The sequence below is a fragment of the Podarcis vaucheri genome (genome assembly GCF_965113315.1).
Source record: "Podarcis vaucheri genome assembly, chromosome: 1".
NCBI classification, from domain to species: Eukaryota; Metazoa; Chordata; class Lepidosauria; order Squamata; family Lacertidae; genus Podarcis; species Podarcis vaucheri.
In genome coordinates this window covers 113889938-113912418 of record NC_138759.1, presented here as the reverse complement: position 1 = coordinate 113912418, position 22481 = coordinate 113889938, and the positions used below count along the sequence as shown (strand labels likewise).

At 44.2% G+C, this 22481-nt stretch overlaps 1 protein-coding gene across 3 annotated transcripts in view; it reads left to right on the top strand.

The window, feature by feature from the left end:
- The first annotated feature begins 841 nt into the window (after positions 1 to 841).
- The window catches only part of FASTKD1 (FAST kinase domains 1), a 29801-nt gene continuing 8161 nt past the window's right edge, over positions 842 to 22481 (top strand). Inside the window, exons 1-13 of one of the 3 annotated variants that reach the window (XM_082200252.1) lie at positions 842 to 1248; positions 2486 to 2993; positions 4191 to 4259; positions 6956 to 7081; positions 7671 to 8069; positions 9700 to 9810; positions 12263 to 12394; positions 13477 to 13963; positions 14773 to 14887; positions 15922 to 16050; positions 18330 to 18461; positions 19045 to 19158; positions 20666 to 20807. In XM_082200252.1, the coding sequence (XP_082056378.1) occupies positions 2659 to 2993; positions 4191 to 4259; positions 6956 to 7081; positions 7671 to 8069; positions 9700 to 9810; positions 12263 to 12394; positions 13477 to 13963; positions 14773 to 14887; positions 15922 to 16050; positions 18330 to 18461; positions 19045 to 19158; positions 20666 to 20807 (2291 nt within the window). In that variant the 5' untranslated portion in view covers positions 842 to 1248; positions 2486 to 2658. Of the gene's footprint in view, positions 1249 to 1270; positions 1553 to 2485; positions 2994 to 4190; positions 4260 to 4427; positions 4495 to 6955; positions 7082 to 7670; positions 8070 to 9699; positions 9811 to 12262; positions 12395 to 13476; positions 13964 to 14772; positions 14888 to 15921; positions 16051 to 18329; positions 18462 to 19044; positions 19159 to 20665; positions 20808 to 22481 lie in introns of those variants that run through there. The other 2 variants (XM_082200253.1, XM_082200254.1) reach the window with 2 other exon arrangements.

The following is a 22481-nucleotide window of genomic DNA, read 5'->3' as shown; positions in this document are numbered from 1 at the left end:
GAAGGAAGGGAAGAGACAACCAAACGGAGGGGGGGGGGAAGGTCCAGCCGCCGCACCTCAACCCAAACGATGCCCTCAGTTTTTCGGTTTGCTTGCACTCTCGGCCGTAGGCTTTCCTCAAAACGCCCTGGGATTCAAGTTTCCAGTCCTCTTGACGCCTCTAGCGCTGGCGCGCCGCGTCGTTGTACTTCGGCCGCACTGCTTGGCGATCCAGGGAGCGCTTAGGGGTGGTAGACAAACGCATGCCGCACACATTGTTAGGGGCACGTTGTATTTGACATACATACATAGTGGTATTTATTATTATTTATTAAATGTTCTTTTTTTATAAAAAGTAAACTTGCAGGAAGGTCAGGCCGACCCACGTCGGGAGAGGGGAGCATCATCTTCCCAACACCGCAAACGGAGGGGAAATGGTTCTAAATGTTGTCGAGGGTTTCAGGCTGCAAGGCTACACTTTCTAGGAGGGAGTCTACTTTTGTGTAAACGTGCAATTTTGCTGCGTTTAGCCTTTCTTAGGGTTTCCTACTGTCCAAAAACAGAGAGAAAAAATCGCTAGTGGCATATATTTTCCCAGGAATAGCTATTGCCTGGAAGTGTCTTAATTTTCTCCAACATAGCGCAGGCAGACTTTAATTTGTACTGTGTTAGAAAATGAAACAAAGGGGTCTGGTTGCATCCCTTCCCGACCCTGGGTCTCCAGATGTCGGGCTACAGCTCACTGACCATGGTGGCTGGGGATGATGGGGGTTGTAGTCAACATCTGGGCCCCCCAAAGTTGGGATTTCTCAAGCTTGAGTCCCCAGATGTTTTTTTGGCCTACAACTCCCATGATCCCTAGCTCAAGGGACCAGTGGTCAGGGATGATGGGAGTTGTAGGCGAAAAAACATCTGGGGACCCAAGGTTGAGAAAGGCTGGTTGCGATCTTGCATGTATTATCAATAACCCTTGGCCAAAAATAAATTCGCAGATCCCTAGGGAGAGGCAAAGTCTAATAAATCAGCTTAAGGCTGGCAGGAGTCGTCCTGGGAGTGCGCTTTTTAAAGCAGCTTGCCATCACACTTCTTCACCCCACGAAATAGTGGTAGCCCAGATTCGCCACAAGCAATGTTGCACAATGGAAAGACTACAACTCCCGACAGGCAAGGAGGCTGCCGGTGGAGCATGCTGGGAAATGTAGTAGCAGATTCTTCAACCAAGACTCAAACCCGATTGTTGTATATAGGACAGAAGCTGCGGAGCGGCTGGTAAGTGTGTATTTTTTTGCGGCCGGTGTGGACGGATTTATAGACATTTATTTCATTGTTAGCCAGTTGTCTCTCTATGCGGGGATATTTGCTGCTGGAGCAGAGGTGGTGATCTCCCGCCATGTGGATTCTAGGAGGAGCCTGCTTTGCAATAGGCAGCATGGTCGTGTGATCTGTAGGAAGTCTCCCTTTTCCTGCGTGCGACATGCTTCTGTTGAAAGAGATGGGCTTATACTTCCTAAGCAGCGCAAGGATCCAGGCGGTTCACGGGGGTTCAAACTGTTACCTTCACAGCTGGAGAAAGGTGATAATGTCGATACGTTAGAGGTTATACTAGGTTTATGTGTACAGGGGTGGACTTACTCTCACGTGGCTTCTACAGAGGGGGTTTTGTGTTGGGTTTTTAAAAAAATAATAATTGAGAAGGAGCTTCACTATTCTGTATGAAAATGAGTGGATGTCAAGACACATTGTTTTTAAAAATAAAAAATAGACCATCTAGTGAGTTTGGATTTGTTGGAAAGGTTTTGGGTCAGATCCATCTTGAAATCAGGAAGGAAGTACAATATCATTATCACCTCAGAACACCTGTGGGAATACATATTCATATAATCCTAGAGTTGGGTGGAACCTTAAATGTGATCTAGTTCAGCCCTCTGCTGATTCAGGAAATCCACTTATCCCCGGGGGAGGCAGAACCAAGTTATCTGCGAGGTAATTGGTCAGTTAGTTAAGTATTTCTATTTATTTACTTGATGGGGGGGGGCAACTGCAGTGGCTTGATTCACGCATATTGCTATATTACAGCTTAGTGCTATATGGACAGATTTCTCAAGTATGGTTTGTTACTAACAAACTTCATAAAACCTGTGCTTTGAAGTTGGCAAGTTTCAACAAACCATTGTTAAGATGATCTACACTTTATTTGAGTTCACTTTTCCTGGTGAGCAACAAAATAAAAAATGGAAGCTGAATCGAAAATGGAAGTGAGAGCTTCCAAATTCCTCTACAGCCACACCAGAGGAGGGGAGGAATATTGAACCTGAAGCTCACTGCAACTCATCATGTAACACTAAACCATGATTTTGAGTGAAGTTTGAATGCCAAATATTGTTTGTTTGGACTATTGATAGGCTACAATATTGATACAGGCATGCACAGGCAGACAGAACAATCAAATTTTGTGGTTTAATAACTTATTTGCAAGACTAATTATTTTAAACTGCTGCTTTTGCAGGTTCTTCAGAATTATTTCTGCTTCTTCAACAGTAACTACAAAGAATAAGGGGAAAGCAATATTATATATCTAAATGCTTCACCTTGCTACTAGCTTGTGGTTTGCATCTGATTGGAAGTGAAGAAGAGTAGCCTCATTCTGGACATGTTTCAAAAAACATAAAAATCACAAATATGCTGTCTGTAAGACGTTTTTATTTATTTGCACTGAGATGTCGCCAGTGTCAGACTTGGAGTAGTGATCCCTTGTTAAGCCAGCTAAATAACTGCATAAATGAAGATCAAGTGTTTGACGTTGTTGGAAAGAACAAAACCAAACTTTCTGAAAAACACGTGGGAAGGGCAATTAATATACTTTGGGAGTTTCAAAAGAAGAAGCCTGAGCCTCTGAGGCTTACTGATTATGTAAAAAATCACTCCCAGTTTCTTATACTTCGCATTTTAGCAGAAAACAAGATTGAACAAATGGATAATGAAGCATTAGTGGATATTCTGTATAATTTACTCAGGTAAGCCATATAGTATGATGCTGAAATGTAACGGGGTAAGTTTATTAACCTGGGTTTTAAAAAGTAATTGTGTTTTTTAAAAAATATATGCTTAAACTGAAGCATCCTGGTTGCTGCAAAAGCACAGCTCACTCGTACAATGCCTGTTTAAAATTTGCTCATATTTCTCTATCTATCTAAACAGTGTATGATCTAATGAGTCATCCTTCCCTGTGTCTGACCTCCATAAAAATGTATGAGATTACTCTCACGTAGCAGATGTTAGGTGTACAAGGCGGTGTAGGGACTGACAGTTACAGGCACAATCAAGCCAAAGCAAAGGTAGCTTGGCTGCCAGTATTTTCTCCCATTAATGTCCTGATGTTAGGCAGTTCAGAGGGAAACTAGACAATCATTGCGGAGATGACAACAACTTCCAGAAGGTTCTCACTATTGGTTACTGCAGGGATGGGGAATCTGTGGCCTTCCAGTTGTTGTTGGACCACAGTTTTCATCACCCGTGGTCATTGGCCATTGCAGGCTGGGGCTGATAGGAGTTAGAGTCCAAAAAGTTTGAAAAGCAAAATACAAAGTTCCAGCTGTGGCTGACTTTCTGTTCCAAGCAGGTAGAGCAATGGAGAAGAAGGAGAGCCAAGTGTTAAGGGCTGAATGTGAGCAAATGCAGTTATGCATATTTACGGTTGGTTACAGCGGAGATGGGAGGAAATTCAGCCTCTCGGTAAAATATTCCATCGGCACAAGCCTTTTTGCCTGCCTAGCGTAACAACCTCTCCTCTTCTACCACTTGCATGCTGTTTGTGAGTTCTCCCAATCCCCACAGTGCCGATTTGGGGATGCAGTGGGAGGCGTGGGGGGGACCCCATTGCACCAGCGGGAGTTCTTGAACTGGCTCTTACTAGTGGAACTAGGAAGCTGAACCTGGCCCAGGGATTTAAGTGATTAAGTAAAAGGCCTTGAAGAAAATGTGGGGTTTAAAGGGGAAAGAGAGTTGGCATCCTAGCTGCACAGTTCCAAGCACTGATCTGTTCATAGTTGTAAGAGGCTTTCCAGAACACGCAGGGAAAGTGTTCGGTAAGTACAAAACTCTAGCAACCAGCTATCTGTAATACATTAAAAACCGCACAGGTTCTCCCACCCCCCCATCTCTGTTAAAATATCTATGCAGAGCATTTGACTTGTCTTTTGGTCCTTGTGAAGGTTTGGAATTGAGGCCCATGATTCGCTGGTTGAAGAGCTCGTCATGGAATGCTGGAGAAGATTAAATGGGCAAGTACACATTAAAATTAAAATCCTATAAATTGAAAGCTTGAGAGCTCATGCTTATAAAAACTATCACAAGGTTAGTACTGACAAGCTTAATTTATTAAAAGTATGGTAGGCCCCTTTCTCTCTTCAAAGCTGAAGTAGTTGTGGGTTAAGATAAATTTGCACTGAGGACCATTGTACCAATAAAGGCAGCTACAGATTTAAGAATGTAACACTCCTGGATAGATTTTGAAAGGTGACTTTAGGCTTAAATTTGATAGCTATGTAACTGGCAGTAAGGCTAACTAACCTCAGTGAGATTTATTTCAGCATAGGATTGCACTGTTAAGATTCCTAAATGAAAGCAGTGGAAGACTTGGTTTTAAACCAGTTTATAGAAGAATCTATAAAGATTTATGGGAGAAAATAACCTCTGCTCCAGTCCGCCCTTCCCTGAGGAAGTTAAAGTGTACCAGAACAATAAACTCAAGAATCTGGGCTAATATCTAAGCTCTCTGTGTGTGTGTGTGTGTGTGTGTAAAATTATTTTAAAAAATAAACTGCCTAACTGAAAACATCTGAGCAATATACATAAAACTATTTTTTTAAAAATAAATAAATCACAAAACCAGCAAAATTTAAAAAGCAGGTATATACTGTATGTTAAATTATGTGACTCAGTGGGCTTGGTGACATGAAGATTTCAGCAGGGATTTAAAGTAGTATAGTGAGGGTGCCTTATGTAGATAGGCAGGAAGTTCAAGGGATTTGGAAAACTTTGATGTTCAGTGCTGTGGGCAGTCACAAGCTCACTTTGGGGTACATGTTGCTTTTTTCCTCTTGTGTCTGGTCTGCGCCCTAGAGCCCTCCCTGTCCTCTCCCCCACCTCCAGTTCTGATGCACATTTAAGTAAAACTTTAAAGGGAAAGAAGGACAAGGCAAGGACCCTCTGCTAAGTTGTACCTGACCTAAGGTGGTCACAATAGCAGTACTACCACTGTACTTCAAATATACGCTAAATAAAAATAAGAAGCTGATCCCCAAATGCATGTTGGGTTAAAGATGACCCCCATTCTGAAATGGTTGAAGGCTACCAGTCTAGAAATGGTATTTACCACTTGCCAAAGGGGGCTGAGGCTGGTTATTTACATGTTTCTGTATGGTCCAATGAAAGTCAGTCTAACTGTCGTGTGGAGCCTTAATGGACAGCTCTTGAGTTAGAATTCTCAGTATGCCAAATTTGATTGGTGGGTGCAGATTCAGAATTTTCAGTTAGATGGTGTGGTTGGCTGGGGCTAGACTGGAGGGGCCAGAAGAAGTGTATATAATACTACTGGGTGCTGGTCAGCAGTACTTAGTTGAGTTAGGTAGGACACATCCACACTTCTGCTTGTCTAGAAAGCATGGGTCCAAGAGGGTTTTTTGTTGTTGTTTTTTTGCTTGGCCTGCTGCTGGGAAACCTGCTGTTTACCACTAAAGAGGAACAAACATCAACCCACAGAGAAACCAATTGGCATTTGTTCCAGTTCAGGTTTTCCCAGGGGAAAGCAATGGGACAAGTGGAACTGTAAACAAGCCCTTGGTCAGAGTTGTGGTTGGTTGCCAGTTCCACCAGAAGACAATGCCAGGATCAGGGAAGAAGTTAGATCTGAGAATGTCCAAAGCCTTGCTGGGGGATAGCTGAATCATGTGGCTTAGGCCAGAGTTTTGGCAGGGGAGAGTTGTTTTGGGATGACTGGTAGGAGTACCAGAAATATTATTTCCATGGTAGTACAGTGAGACAAACCTTTGCTTCAATAGATCAGTGAAGGGTTGGAAAAAACAAACACTTCCAGCAGAGTCCTCAGCTAATGTACTGATGAGGCTTAATGAGGGTGGAGAATATAAAAGGTCAATTTGGCTATAGCATTTAATAGGGTAACTGATTGCAGTGTAAGGTAGAGCTGCCATACGTCCATCGAAAATGGCATCCCGGCTGAATTTTTGAAAATTGTTTATAATTCTCCAGGAAAACCCAGGAGTATGTCAGCCCATTGCAAATTTCCTTTAAAAATAGCTTTAAAACCTTGCCCCCCCTCCCTCTTAGTATCATGAGTGGACTTTGGTAATATGGTGTCCTCAACGAGGGGGGGGAATTGCCTCCACCCCATTCTTATTTCCACAATAATTACTTTTGGTATAATTGCTTTTATATGCATCTTTTCAGTAGGTACCTATAAAAATATAGGGAAGATGATGATAGTGATGCACATACTTGGCTTGGCAGGGGAACTGCTCTAAATCTAGCGCTGGTGGCCTGGTTTTAGCAGAACCATTGGAGTGGAAGTTGGGTTTTGTTATTATAGAGTAAGCAAGTAAATACCCGCTTCCCTTCACAAAGGGCATCAGCCCTCTCAAGGCAGCTTACAAGGTAAAATAGCATACAACAAACCACACTTAATAAAACCAGCAGTAAACGGTAAAAAGAAAACCAGTCCAGAAATGTTAAAATCTGTTTTACAAGGTACTTGAAAGTAGTAATCTAGGATGACCGATAACTGCAGGATGTAAAGCTGTTATAATTTGTTACCAAGGGACAGTTGCAGGTTTGTGTGTAATTTTTAAATCAATAATGTAAGTAAGCAGTGAACTGCTCTTCAAGAATCTCTTAAAATTTGTATATAGGTAAATGTTTTAAAGCTTTTGTAAAGCAGGCTTTTCCTTTTATATCCTCACAGACTCAGCATGCCTCTACTATCTAAATTTGCAATGTGCCTACATGACCAACAAATGTACCTTAGTCCTCTCACTGGTGATATAGCTGATATTGTGAATAGGAACTTGGATTCCATACAAGATGGAAGGTAATCTTAATTTTATAAATGTCTCAGAAGAATTGAGAGTATTCTTGTTATCGTTCTCATGCATATACAGCACTACTGTAGCATACCTGTTTAGGCCTCTCTTGTTTAAGTTAGCTGAACACAATTCTAATGAAGGTGCAACTGATAGGACACCCCATATGTGGGTAGGTCCCTTGTGGTTATCATTTTTACTGTTTTATTGTGCCTGTGGATTTAAATCCTCTTCCGCTGCAATCCTACAGTCCCTAGGAGGGCATTGCAGGGATCCTAGGATATTGCAGATCTCTCTTCATTGGCAGAGAAAGATCTGCCCTTCTGATATGGAAATATTTCCGTTATTTTGCTTGAAAACACTCCAGTCTGCATAGCATTAAGAAAAGACTCAAGAACAGCTTTGCCTTGAAGGCAAAATGCTTTTTCCTTTAATTTTTGCCTCTTTCAAATAGAGTTTCAAAAAAAAGACACCCAATCTCATTCTGCCTCAAAACCTTACCTCCCTTCCTCCAGTCCTTTCCATTTTTAATGTAATGTCCTTAAATATTGTTGGGTTCGTTCAATCACTGCATACTTTTTTTTGGAATGTTTTTAGGGTCTTGTCAATTTTGATGGTCAGCATATCTGGCGTTATCTCGCAGCATTTTAGAGATCGGTTAATACAGAAGGCAGAGTTTCTTCTGGAAACCTCGGAATCTGCCCCCTTGAATAATGCCAGACGATTTGTACAGTTTCTCCGGAATGTCAAACTACCTCATCGACCACTGCTGGACAAGTGTAACAAAGTTTTTCTTCAGAATGCGAACCAGCTAGGTGTTGACCGTGTGGTTATCATCCTTGGACTTTACCAGGCTTTACAATTCAGCAGCGTTGAGTTAAAATTAGTTGCTAAACAGAAACTGATGGAAGCAATGGATGACTACAATAATTCTTCAAGCTTCCCTCGACTGTTTGTTACCCTTGCACCCATGGCAGGACCAGAGGTCAGAGAACGGTAAGTTTCACTTCTGGCTTACTTGTTGTGCATGTGAATACATTTTTCCTTATCTGAAGACCATTGCTATCTGAGGCAGAAGAGGCTGCAGTTCAACAAAGGGAAACTACAAATGCAATGGAGTTGTGCTCGGCTTACGCTATTAATGGTGAAACATCCTCCTGTGGACTTGCTTTGTTACTATTGCTGACCCAAATTGACAAAATAGATTTCAGGTTGCATATATGCACACACACACCTTGCCATTGGCGTCTTTTTCACTCCATCTGTGACAAATGTTCTTGTTGTGCTGAGGAAAGGCAACACAACAACAGCCTTGTTGAGCACACTTAACTCCTTCCTCAGAAGTAATGGAAATTGCAGAATTAGTCACAGGCTCAAATCCAAAGAGATGTGCACAGAGTTTCTGTTACCCTGAAAATGTCTTCAGAAATTTGAAGTTCCATGGGTACCGCCAATAGCATAGAACTAGAACAGAGCACTCTCTATTCTCTTGGTCCATTTGAACAGTTTTGGCATCTTGTTGCATGTTCAATATTTGGACTGCTCTTTCATCTCAATATGCATTTGTTGATACCAACAGCCAACAATAATTGCTTGTTCCAAGAGTATTTCTGTACAGAATCATGTGGTTTGTGTTGCCTTTTTTCTTTGCTCACAATGGCACAAGAGATGAGGGGGCTGAAGTCACTGTTTCCTACAGAAAGAACAGAAGCTAGGGTTCCAAATTTCACCCTTCACCAATCCAGAACCAAAAGTGTTATTATTTATTTGCCTCGGATCAGCCGCATGCTTTTCCTGCATTGTCTCATATGCTGCCCTTGTGATGGTGGAAGAGCACATTACTGAATCTGGGGCTTAGGAAACATGCTGTATTTGTAGCTGTATGTTGTTGTCGTTTAGTCGTTTAGTCGTGTCCGACTCTTCGTGACCCCATGGACCAGAGCACGCCAGGCACCCCTGTCTTCCACTGCCTCCTGCAGTTTAGTCAAACTCATGTTAGTAGCATCGAGAACACTGTCCAACCATCTCGTCCTCTGTCGTCCCCTTCTCCTTGTGCCCTCCATCTTTCCCAACATCAGGGTCTTTTCCAGGAAGTCTTCTCTTCTCATGAGGTGACCAAAGTATTGGAGTCTCAACTTCAGGATCTGTCCTTCCAGTGAGCACTCAGGGCTGATTTCCTTAAGAATGGAGAGGTTTGATCTTCTTGCAGCCCATGGGACTCTCAAGAGTCTCCTCCAGCACCATAATTCAAAAGCATCAATTCTTTGGCCTTCTTTATGGTCCAGCTCTCACTTCCATACATCACTATTGTAGTGTATGGTGTATTGTAGTGTAAAGGAACCACACCATTCTCCTGCTCCTGAAGATAGTACTCATTCAGTGTGACCCTAAGTTAAATTGCTCCCTGATGGGGAACCTCTACTCCTAAATGTTTACTGGAGCTGTGTGTGTTTTAAGGTTATCTTTCTTTCTTTCTTTCAAGATACATTAAAAGCTTCACTTTGTGGAGTCTGTTTCCATTTCCCCAAGCACGCTTCTTTCCCTTTTTGAAATAAGAGTGATATACACAACTCTGTGACCTCTTAAACTGCTGGAAATATGTAATATTTTGTATGTTTATTTTTAGGTTAACTGAAACTGCTCTACTAGTGGCAGATGAATTTGACCATCAGCAAACATTGGCAGTGGCGGACGCTATGCAAGAAACAGAAATCAGACATCCACAACTGATTCAAAAGTAAACCTTCAGTACAAAATGGCGACTCAAAATGTTCTCAATTTCTGTAACTTCCCTTTCCTGACTGTTCAGAATGCAGCAAGTGAAAAATCTGTAACTTCTGTTTAGTTTAAGAATGACTGATACAGAACGCTGAATATGCTTGCACTATATGATATGCCATTGACTTACCTTACACCACAGTCCTAAACACATCTATTGGAAGCAAGTCCCATTGATTTTAGCAGAACTTGCATCCAGGTAAGCGTGCCTAGGATTATGGTGTAACTCATCACTATTTGGTTGACATTAAGCTTATTTGACTTAATTTTTTTTTGTGGAAATATATGCTGGAATGTGCACAAGACATGTCCTGACACAACGGGTGTTAGTAAACCCCAATGAAGCGGGTGAACAAAAACAGCAAAGTTATTTTGTCCCACTTTGTGCCTGAGGCCAAACTAGGCAAAACATTAAATGCATCTTTACACTTAATGTACCTGCTTTTAAAAAGGAAAACGTCTCCCCTGAGGCTGCTTTTTGCATGGCCAGAAAGAATCCCATAGTGCCAATTGGAGGTTTTCTTACAATGCAAATAAGCAGCTTTAGAGAAGAGGTTTTCATCAGAATGGCAGCAGGAGAGAAAAGGCTTAAATCCCACCCACCTGTTGCATTCCTAATTTCAGATCCCTCTCACAGCAGCTATTTACAATTTTAAGCATGCATATTAAATATAGGAAGGTATTTAACATCCCATCTTGTTTCCCTGTTAGGGTGGCTTGGGGTAAAAATTAAAGAGCAGAGAGAAAATAATTTCCCTGCATCTACTTGGTGTTTTTCCTTTTTCTGTATGGTGCCCTGAAATTGCTGCAAATACAGTGACCAGGATCAAGACCAGCATAAACTTTGAGACTCCTTTAAAGTATGAGGGCCTCCAAGTGGATGGCATTTTTCTTCCTCCTGCCATATATGAGTAGAGGTGCTTTTCACTCGTACGTTGTTTATGTGTGTTGGATAGGGTCCACTATCTTGGAAAGCGTGTAACACTTTCTTCCCTTCCTCTCTGAAAAAGTTAATTTAGTTTATAGAATGCTATGGTATACCCAGCTTGACTCCTTCCATTCACAGAAGGCTCTGGGATTCAGCTGGCACTTAGGTAAACAACAGGGGTGTTTGACTTGTTTTGGTCAAATCCTCTGACTCCAGAGCAGACATTTCATGTTGCAAGGGGCCGCAGGAGAAAGGGGGATAAATACAAATTGCTTTCCCATTTCCATTAATATTAGCCTCTACCATATCAAAGGTGGGACGCGGGTGGCGCTGTGGGTAAAACCTCAGCGCCTAGGATTTGCCAATCGTCAGGTCGGCGGTTCGAATCCCTGTGGCGGGGTGCGCTCCCATTGCTCGGTCCCAGCGCCTGCCAACCTAGCAGTTCGAAAGCACCCCCGGGTGCAAGTAGATAAATAGGGACCGCTTTATAGCGGGAAGGTAAACGGCGTTTCCGTGTGCTGCGCTGGCTCGCCAGATGCAGCTTGTCACGCTGGCCACGTGACCCGGAAGTGTCTTCGGACAGCGCTGGCCCCCGGCCTCTTAAGCGAGATGGGCATGCAACCCCAGACTGGACACGACTGGCCCATACGGGCAGGGGTACCTTTACTTTACCTTTACCATATCAAAGAAACATCCACAAATGGAAGGGCACCATTGGATCCAATCATCCTTTTATTAACTATGTTCTTTAATTAAGGACAGGAGTCCAGATTTCTGCCAGTGAAGGCAAGGCCAATATGGACATGATTTTCAGATTACACCATTTTTATCGCTGGAATAAGACAATATATCTATTTGCAGCAGTGTATGGGTGTCCCAACTTTGTTCAAGTTTCTGGATATAACCCAGTGATCGCCAGCCTTTCAGGGCAAAGGGATGGTCACTTCTGGAATCCGAGGGAGTGCCACAGGGTATCAGCTGCAAAATAGCTGCCATGGAGGATATGGCATAATACAAAATGTACAATTCTGGGATCTAGTGAAATGTGGGCGTGTTTAAGGGCGTGAGTTCATTGTAAAAGAAACTGAGCCACTGCGGACAGAAGCAGAGCAGGAAGAGTAAACATTCTATCATGCATTGTGGATTTTTGAAGGGACATTTACCATGTCTTTTTGTGGGCACTGCAAAGAGGTATTGACAGGCACAATGGCACCCACCGACATTATGGTGGTGACTCCTGGCATAACAGCACATGAAATGCAGGACATCGTTATCAGAAAGCATTGACAGATCCCAAGCAGCCTGCTTTTGCTGTTGTGCCGATGTTACAGATACTCCATTCAAAATAGATTTATGATCCGTCTTGTAATTTAATCTGTGTTCATCTCAGGGCCAGGGCAGTTTGTAAAATACATCTTCACTGTTATTTGAAAGGATTTTAATTTCACCCTGAAATTTAGCCTCATCTGCTTTTGGTTTTCAGGATTGTGTCTCTGCTTTACAAACATATGGATCTCTACAAACCAGTAGAATTGGCCAAATTGGCCTACGCCCTCCTCCTATTTCATTGCTCCAATCCTGAGATTTATTCCAAATTACAAAGGTTGCTCACCAGGTAAGAAAGAACATTTTATCAGCAAATATATTCTGATGGTTGCTTTCTTTATTAATTTGTTACGTTTGAATCCTTCCCTTCTTCCTTAGCAGAATTCAAGGAAGTGGTGTTGTTGTTGTTGTTGTTTAGTCGTTTAGTCATGTCCGACTCTTTGTGACCCCATGGACCAGGAAGTACGGTGGTACCTCGGGTTAAGAACTTAATTCGTTCCGGAGGTCTGTTCTTAACCTGAAACTGTTCTTAACCGGAAGCACCACATTAGCTAATGGGGCCTCCCGCTGCTGCCGCGCCGCCGGAGCACGATTTCTGTTCTCATCCTGAAGCAAAGTTCTTAACCCGAGGTACTATTTCTGGGTTAGCGAGTCTGTAACCTGAAACGTATGTAACCTGAAGCGTATGTAACCCGAGGTACCACTGTACTTATCAAAATTGCGGTTTGCAGTGATCATCTTAAGAAGGCATTCTTCCTCTTGCACATGGGAAGAATATCTCACTTCTAAATGAAGCACACTACTGGCTTTAGAAATAACATTTTTGTGCCAATGTCCATTTAATTGATATATTAATCAATTGAAAATGTCTTTGATCAGGGTTCTTCCCTAATTTCCATACCCTTTTAAAATTTGATACAGTGGATACAATTTCTTGCTAAGGAATTATAAGTGAATTACACTGGGGAATAAGCTCAGTCTGACCCAGTTTGCTGTATTTGTTCCTATTTCGACATTTTCAGAGTATACGGCTAGGGATTTAAGTAGCTTGCCATGATATCTGTGGCAAGAGCAGCTGGTGTGGGTGGGTGGGTTGTTCGCCTCCCAGCACTGGTGTCACTGTAGCTTACCAGGGTTGGGGATGAGGTGGCAAGGAGTTTGGTGCTGGCCACACTGCCCCACATCTTCCTTCTGGTAAGCCACAATGATGCCACTGCCTCCCATACCCGCTGCTCGCTCCTGATCGGTCGGATTTCTTTTCAAGCAAACATGCAATTGACCTGGGCGTAAAATGCACTAAAAATATTTGTGGCCCGCCGATTTTCACTCTTCATCACTGACAGATGTATATCTCTCTGTTTTGCGTTCCAGCTGTTTACACACTAATGTCGTACCGACGGATATTTCCATGCTCATCCGTGTTCTTTCCTTGCTTCCTAACTCCTACATGGATGAAGTCATAGTCACTCGAATGGAAGCTGTAATGCCTCAGTGCAGCCTGAGTGATTTGAGTTCCTTCACCACAGCTGTTATGAAATGGATCCGACGTGATCAGCCCTATCAGCAAAGCCCCACGGTGCAGTACGGAAAACTTTTGCAAAAAGTCAATCATTGTGCACTTGAGAGACTTCAGAAAGCCAACGATCTGGATCTTCTGTTAGACGAGTTGAAATACATATCTGGAGACTGGTTTGAAGAAATGCTCCTTGAGGAAACCATGGTTGCACTTCAGCGCTTGGCGGACCAGATTACATGGACAAATGTGCCAGAGTTGTCATCTTTTATTGCCAGAACTTCCTATCTCTGCGTTCCATTACTTGATAGAATAGCTGCCGTTACCGTTCAGCATATAGATAAGGTACTAATGACACATGATCATTTCATTTCCCTTGAAAGTGATAGTACAAACAGCATGCAGTGTTACATTTTGTGTGTATTCTTATTTGGACATAGTTTATCAGAGATGTGTCCCGTCCCCCCCAGTGTATTGGGTCTGCATTGCACACTACGCTGAATGATTTGATTGCTACCCCAGGAACATGTATAACTTGCTCACATTAGGGAGAGACTGAAGACAAGGACCCATTTTATAGAAAGCATATCCCCATTTACATGGGTCTTATATTCCAAATCCCCGTGTGCATCTGTGAAGTTGCATACAATGGGGGAATCGGCTGTCGGCTCAACAAAGCCCCACTGATGTGTGGGGAAGGAACTTGATGATGTTTACAGACCACCTTCTTAACTTTTGTTGCTTTTTGCATAAGAATACCCCGCCCATCTGGCTGGGTTTCTCTGGGCGGCTCCCAACAGAATATTAAAAACATTATGCAACATCAAACATTAAAAACTTCCCTAAAGAGGGCTGCCTTCAGATGTCTTCTCAAAGTCAGGTAGTTGTATATTTCCTTGACATCTGATGGGAGGGCGTTCCACAGGGAGGGTGCCACTACCGAGAAGACCCTCTGCCTGGTTCCCTGTAACTTGGCTTCTTGCAGTGAGGGAACCACCAGAAGGCCCTCGGAGCTGGACCTCAGTGTCTGGGCTGAATGATGGGGGTGGAGATGCTCCTTCAGGTATACTGGAGGAATTATTAAAATCTGGCAGACATACATGGTGAATGCTGACACTGTCCTTTTCTCCCCCACCCCCTTGCTTCTTCTCTAGGTTTACAGTTCTGAGATTTACTCTTTTCTCCGTCCCTTTGCTACTCTAAATTACGACCCTCCCCAGAGTGAAGAGTTTTTTGAGGCTTTCCTTCAGCACTTGAGCTCTTGCTTGGGTAAGTTCATCAGAGAGGAATAGTAGCTGGGTGACATTTTCCCCAAGGTGCCAATTGGCAGTGTGATGAGTGCACAAGGCCAAATAAAATCTCTTTTTGAATCAAAGAAAACTGATATAATTCAGAACCATTTGTTGTTGTTTTTTGGGAGGCCGCAGGACGACAACAACAACGTTGTGCTTATTCTAAACATTGGTAGGTAGAAATGAATTTAAACTGATGAGCAGTGAAGTGGCAGCTCTTCCTTCCCCCATCTTTCAAAATGAGCACAGCGCTAAGCAGGAGACATTTTAAACAATTTGTGCTTGCTGATACAAAAATACCGCCACAGATTTTAAGACAAAGATTCATTTGGTTATTTCCTGCAAAGGGCGCTTATGAAGCTGCTGCTGCAAATGTGCCGCTCGCAATGTGGGAAGACCCAGTTGCACAGCCTTAGGCATGGCAATGTATGGAGAAGGGGCTGGAAGGCAAGGACTGGGTGAATACGAGTGTGGGAGTACTAACAGTGATTTTCTTACATAAACCATGCTGGAGAGGATGTGGGCGAGGGATCTATTATTGTGTCCAAATTAACGTCAAGGCCAACAGCATGAAAATAAGCTCTATCAGTGTACAGTTAATCGGGTTGTTTTTAGGACTGTGACATTTGCCATCACATTCTTCCTTCTGTGATGGTTCCCCACTGTTTTCCACCCGCCCTGTTCCCAGTCTCTATATCCCTGCTCCTTCTGTTCCTCTGGACCATTATAAAATCTGAACCTCAGTTTCCAGAAGCAGAATAAATAAGCAAATGTATGTAAAAACACTCAACATTTTAGCCTTGTTCATGTGTCACTTGTGTGTCGGGTGTAGCTGTTGAGCAAGGAACAGGGATGCACTTTTATCCCCCACCCCCCTGATAAATTCCTGTGGCAAGGAAGGGGCTCTGTGTGATTATATGGGTGTGGAGAGTTCTAGTTTCCCATCTGTTTCTCCACTTCTTCAGAGATACTGTCAGTTAAGGGATACACTAATATATTTGTTTTATACAGGTAGTTTTGAACCACATCTCCTTGTGCTGCTTGGTTTTGCTTTGGCTGTTGCTGAGTATTTTCCAGAGAATGTGATAAAGGCTATATTTAACATCGAATTTCTGGCCAAACTAGATGCCCAGCTTGAAAGTAAGAAATAATTACAAATTTTAACAAGACTCTTGCATTTTGTAAGAGATTGTGTGTATGTGTTTTCTTTTGCTCAGAACAGGAATAGCCAACTGCATTTTTTGATACTACTGTCTTCTTGGTTTCCAATAATCTACCTTGGAATAATATTCCTATGTTTGAGTTAGGTTGTTTTCAACAAACCACGGTTTGCCAGTTGAGAAACAACAAACCATGGTTGAGCCTGAGGCTTGCCTAGTATATTGTTTAATGGGATATGCGGGCGTGACCATATCCTCCACATGTAAAAATGGGCAAAGCACAATGATTCTTTTCTTCAGATACATACTCTGCCTTCTTGCATAGCGAGTGGGCAACATGCAATTCAGACATTACTTACCTAGGAGAAATATCAGTCTACTAAGTATTTCTTCTTCTTGCATGCTACTCCCCAACACCATCATAGGAAGGAAGTAAAATCTGATTCAGGCTAAACTGTGTTTTAAATGTCTTCTCTTTCCACCCAGCGTGAAGGAATAAGGATTTTCAGTTGTGATTATAAATGAGGTTACTTGTTTAGAGAATCATACATCAATCTTCAGTCAGGTAGTTCTTCCCATAAATGCTCCCCTAAGCTAGGTCAGGAGTAAAACATTACTTTCATTTTTTAAAAAATGAAGGTACAGTTAAAACTAGCATTTTAATTTAGTCTGTTCAACTATAAATTTTCATCCGATTGAGACTTCATTTATTCGTTTGGGCATTTCTGTACTAACCAATCCACTACATGTCATCTGGCAGTTTCCATTTTTACTCAGATGTAAGTCCCACTTTTCTCAGTGAAGCTTTGTTCACTGTGCGTAGAATAATACCTTTATTGCTTGCTTACTTTCATCCCCCCTATGCCCTCTCTAAATGGGGGAAGGAGGAGAAGGCATGGTGGACCCCCCGAGTTGTGGCTATGTTTGTGAGGAAGTTGCCCTCTGCATCAGCAGCACCAAAACAGAACAGTGATTTTCCTTTTCCCTCCCAGAGGGCAAAAGAGGAACGAAGCTCTCCTCACCTTCTCTATTGTCTCTTTGAAATGCTTGTAGATAGGAGCCCTCAAAATTCCAAACAGCCAGAATATTTTAAAAGCCAAAAGGGGTAACAATGTTTCTCAGCTTCATAAAGAAGCCCAGAGTGAATTTTGACTTCTGGTTGTTGTTGTTTTGCTGAAGCCCTATACCCATTGAGTATGAATTCAACAGGGCTCTATGTAAGGTTGTGTTGATCAATGTCTTTTCCCTTCTGCATGTATTCATTTTTTAGAAAGCGCTACTAGTTCTCAGAACCAGCTGCTTCTGCAGATTTACAAGGCTACCTCCCCAGCCTGTAGTGTTGGAAGGCGTTGGAGTTGGGGAGGCAGATCAGACCCCATACCTGTGCCAACTTTGTATTAGACCTGTGCTGCCAGCTGGCTGTGAGGGCAGCTTGGGAGTCTGTGGATCCCAGGCCATCTTAGCCCTCAGAAGGCCCCGTTTTGTTGGCTATCCGTTGGGCTCTGCCAACGGGGGTAGGGTGAGTGGAAGGCCGGAGGTCTGTACCAGTGGAGGTGTCAGGGACTGGGCAGAGGAGGAATAGTGGAGACCACCTCCCCATCCTGACCCAGGGAGGAGGAAGAGGAAGACAGTATAGATTTACAACAGGGGTTTGAGGGAGGAAGCAGCTCAGAGGCAGATTTGGGAAATCATGGGAGAGCCAGAGCAGCTGGCTGACATGTTGTCATTAGAAAGCATTTCAGACCCTCTATCTATCTGCCAGAACTCGGTGAGCCTTAAAAGTAGGAGAGCAAAGAGCTCAAAGATAGAGGGCACTTAGTGGCACCCGTAGAAGTGACAAATAAGGAAGTGGGAGAGACGGGGGGGGTGGAGATTCACTTGGGACAATGCCATTATCCAAGCGGCTGGGTCCTATAGCCTCTCTCTAAAGATTGAAATAAAAAAGAACTGTAAGAAACTTTTCCTTGTCTTTATAATCTCCTGGGCAACCAGCCGGGAGCTGCTGACAGCATCCTGACAGGAGGCTGGCTGAGCCAGCAGAAGCAAGCAGAGGGGTGCCTCTGTTCAATCCAGTTCCCCCGCAGCCCAGTGTACAGTGGGGGGGGGGGCTGGATTGCAGCTGAAGAGACTTCTGATTTGCTTCTGTGGCCGTGTCCTTTGTCTGAAGGGCTGCTTGCTTTTGTACTTACAGAAGTGCTGTCAGGCGTACAGTGGTGTAAATAGCATTCGTTTTCCCCCTCCATTTTTTAAAAAAAACAGCGCTACCGGGTTCCTTAAACCGGAGGGTCCGCTTACGACTGATGGAACTGAACCGAGCGGTCTGTCTGGAGTGCCCAGAGCTCCAAATTCCATGGTTTCATGAGCGCTACTGTCAGCAACTACAGCGAAAAGGTGAATATTTAATCTTTTAAATGACAGTTGCATTATGGGTGCCTCAGTCCATTAAAAAAAACACCTTTACAGAGTCATATTTATTAAAACTCATAACATTTCAGAAATGGCTTAAACTTCAGTTATGTCCTTGTCAGCCTGCTTTGAAGTGCTATATGAAGTTCTTTAAAAAAAAACAACAACAGAAAAGATGCTGACAAGCTCAGGGTAATATCCATTTGGTACCCTTGCATAACGTATCTGCTAATGGAAGAATGCAGGAGGTGATCCCCCCCCCCATTTCCTCTCCCCACTGAAGCCCATAGCACCCTCTGAAAACCTGCTCTGGAGGGTTGGGGAATCTCCAGGATGGGTTGGGAGATGGCATGGAGCGGGGGGGGGGGGGGCAAATTGGCAAAGATCGCCTCCCTTCTTCCTTTAGCAGATGCCTCGACTGAAGCAAAAACTCAAGGAGCATCAGCTGGATCCCACCTTCTGATAACGTAACACGCGTCGTTCTTGTAAAGTGATTCGCGATATTTTGTCCTGTCTTCCCTTTGCTTCTGATCTGGTTTTTATGCTTTGTTTTTGTTTTCGCCCACAGGCAGTGGTAGTCTTAGCGCGTTGCAACAGCAGATTCACGGACTGCTGGGAGAAATTTTGGGAGGAAGCCACTTTGCCAAGGTGTCTGTTCTCACCCCATACTACTACGGAATCGGTGGGTGTTTAATTCATGGGAAATCCTCTGTGGTTCAGCGTTTCATGGGAAACTCTCTCAAAATATTTCTCAAATGTACAGAAGCAAGTCTTGGCTATCCAAAGCAAGTCCTGGCTACCCCAGAGGCTTTCCAGACAATCTATTTATAGTTATCTGAATGCAGTGTTGTTTATTTTTCCTTATTGAAGGCCTGTCCTGATTCACAGGACCAAAGGAGGGATGCAGGGATACCAAAGAAGGATGCCTCAAACACCATCAGGGCCAGTTCTTGTGCTGGAGCCACCCAGCCAGATGAGCGGGGTATAAATGATAAAATTATTATTACAGTAGTACCTCAGGTTACAGACGCTTCAGGTTACAGAGTCCGCTAACCCAGAAATAATACCTTGGGTTAAGAACTTTGCTTCAGAATGAAAACAGAAATCGCGTGGTGGTGACAGCGGGAGGCCCCATTAGCTAAATTGGTGCTTCAGGTTAAGAACGGACCTCCGTAATAAATTAAGTACGTAACCAGAGGTACCACTGTAGTAGTACTAGTAGTACTAGTAGTAGTACTTATATACTTTTATTTATTTGCTATTCAAAAAACAAAACAGCAGTTTACACAATTCTACTTAAAACCACACTATACGGCTATATAGAGCGCATTGCATTAATCCAGCCTCTGGGTTACCAATGTACGGGATACAGTGGTCAGGCTCTTGCAGTTGCTGGATGCAATGAGGTAGTATGAGAGTCTTGACAACTGTGCTCCCCACCCACTTCCGTAGCATTTCATGTTGTTTTAAAGTTTAAATTGTATTTTACCTCAGCCTTTTGAGTGCAGCCGTGAAAATTCCTCCCCTGATCCCCCCCCCCCAAAAAAGCAGAATTCCTCACAACTAGGCTACTCCCTAACTTTCACTTTAAAATAGCTACTGCATTTGCATGAAACTTGTGGAAACTGTTGGGCCATGGATAAAAATGTGGTTTGGTGATGCTTTGCATCTTTTGGGTAATAAGCCCCAGTGAGGAGCATATTTAATTGAAATCAGTAGCACGTCCTTCCAAGTAATTGTGCTCAGGATCTTGGTGTGAAAAGTTGTACTACTGAAATCAATGGGACTGGAATGACATAAGCAGTAAATAGTCAGCCTGTGTGTAACAGAGAAGTTTTGCTTACAGGTTTTCTTTTCTTTTCTTGTAAGTGGAGGCCTGTGTAACTATTATCCTAACCTTAAATAGTGAGTGAGTGCTCTGGGAGCTAAAGTATTGTTGAAGCAAAGTATGAGCCTGGTGAGTACCTGGGTTGTAGATCACTGGAGCCCCGTCTAAGCTGTTTCATGCTTTACTTAAGAGTCTGCTCTTAAGTATACAGCTCTTAAGTATATACATGTGTCTGAATATACAGTAGTAGTGCTTGAGTAACATTGTGGTTTGCAATATTGCACTGGTGGAGGAGTCATGCCCCACTGTAAACATTAACTTCCTATTGTGACAAGTCCTGAGATGATAATTTTTATTTCAGACTTTGAGTGTATTCTTGATAAAAACAAGAAGCCTCTTCCGCATACCGAACAGATTGTTGTCATGGCTGACTTGAAGGGAATGCACTGGGAGCAAGATGGCCTGTTGTTGGGAAGGAAAGGGCTGCCGCCAGGAGCTCAGAGGTGATTACATATTTTCTGTGTGCTTCTATGGTCAATAGTCCTTCTTCTTTCATACTGTTTCATGCCAAGTACAAATTCAGGAAAGAACGATCTGTCCCATTGTACGTGTCTGACTCCACTAGCTCCTAAAGAGTAAGTGAGAGGCAAGTTGCACTTACAACTTTAGTCGCTAACAACAACATTTAAAATAACAGCTGTCAGAGTTGCTCCTCGATCCTAGCTCACAGAGGATCACGCTAGCCAGCGATCGTTAAGTAAAAGTCTTTATTGAGTTACAGTTCCCATTCTCAAGCTGCTGCGTGCAACTCTACGTCTTATGGTTAGATCGGCGAAGCTCTGTCTGGGTCCCCGCCTCCTGTACACCAACTTAATATCCTAGCCCTGCTCCACCTTTTCCGCCTGACTGTTCTCCTCTGGGTCCCTCTGCCCCCCGGGGTCTCCTCCCTCCGGGACTCCTCCGACGCCGAACCCCCGGACCCTTCTGTCTCCTTGCGCCGGGCTTTAGGACCTGGCTCCCTCTCCGGGCTGCCACCTGCGTCACTTCCCTGTGCATTTGAACTTGGCGCGCGCGCCCAACCTTCCACTTTCCGTCTGACCATTTCTTCGCTCCCTGATGGAGGTGTGGCCACTCCTGACTCGTGCCCTCCCTCCTGTTGTGAGCTGCCAGCGCTTGATCCCTGGCCCCCTTCCTCTTCCCTGCTCTCTGGCGGTGACGCTGGTCCCGATCTCCAACTGCTCCCCTCTGAGTCCCCTCTGGCTCTATCTTCCTGGGGTGTCCCCCTAGGCTCCCCCCTTGCCCTGGCCACTGGTGCTCCTTTCTGTGAATCTTCTGATTCACTGGAAAGACTCGGAGATCTCGGGTCGTCGTCATCACTCATCTTTTCTTCTGCCTCCTCCTCCTCGCTCTCTGTTTCCTCCCTTGCCCTTGCCTCTGCTCCTGAACCCCTGACATCCATCCCCCCCTCGAAGCCCCCTCTTCCCCCCTCCCCTCCTTCCGGTGCGGGAGCTGGGTGCTGCTGTGTCAGGGGGACGAATGTCGGGTACAGGTCGCTTCCCGTGGCGGGCCTCCATCTGAAGTCTTCCGGTTCTTCCTCCCTGCTCTCGTCGACGACGGTCACCTCCGCTTCCATCTCTGTACCGCCGTGCTCGAAACCTGGGTCGTCCCCGAAACCGTCCATGTCCGTCTCTCCCTCGCTTCCTCCTGGGGGCGTCGCTCGTCCTGGACCCTCCAGCCACTTTCTGCGCCACTGCTCTGGTCTATCGTCCCACCAATACGAGGGTTCTGAGGCAGATCCCGAGGGTGACCCCTCCGGGGAACGTGCGTCGCATGTCGGTTCCTCGTCCGAGTCGAACCCCCGGAACGTGCTGGCTGAAAGCGTGGGCGTGAAAAGCCAGTCGTCGAAAAAATCAGCTGGCATGGGCCTGTGTGGGAAGAGGGCATGAAACTCTTCTTTGAGCAGAGGTTCGTCTAGAGCGTAGCCTGGCACCCAGCTGTTGGCACTGGCCAGGGTGCCCTCCTTGGCGAGAAAGTATTCTACCCCCTCTTCCCCCCATCTAGAGTCCAAAATCTCTGTGACTTCGTTGATGCGCTCCTCCTGTGCCACTCCCCCTTGCTCGGTTCTCTCTCGGAGTGGACTTGGTGCCGTGCCTGGTTCCTGAAATCTGTGAGGTGCC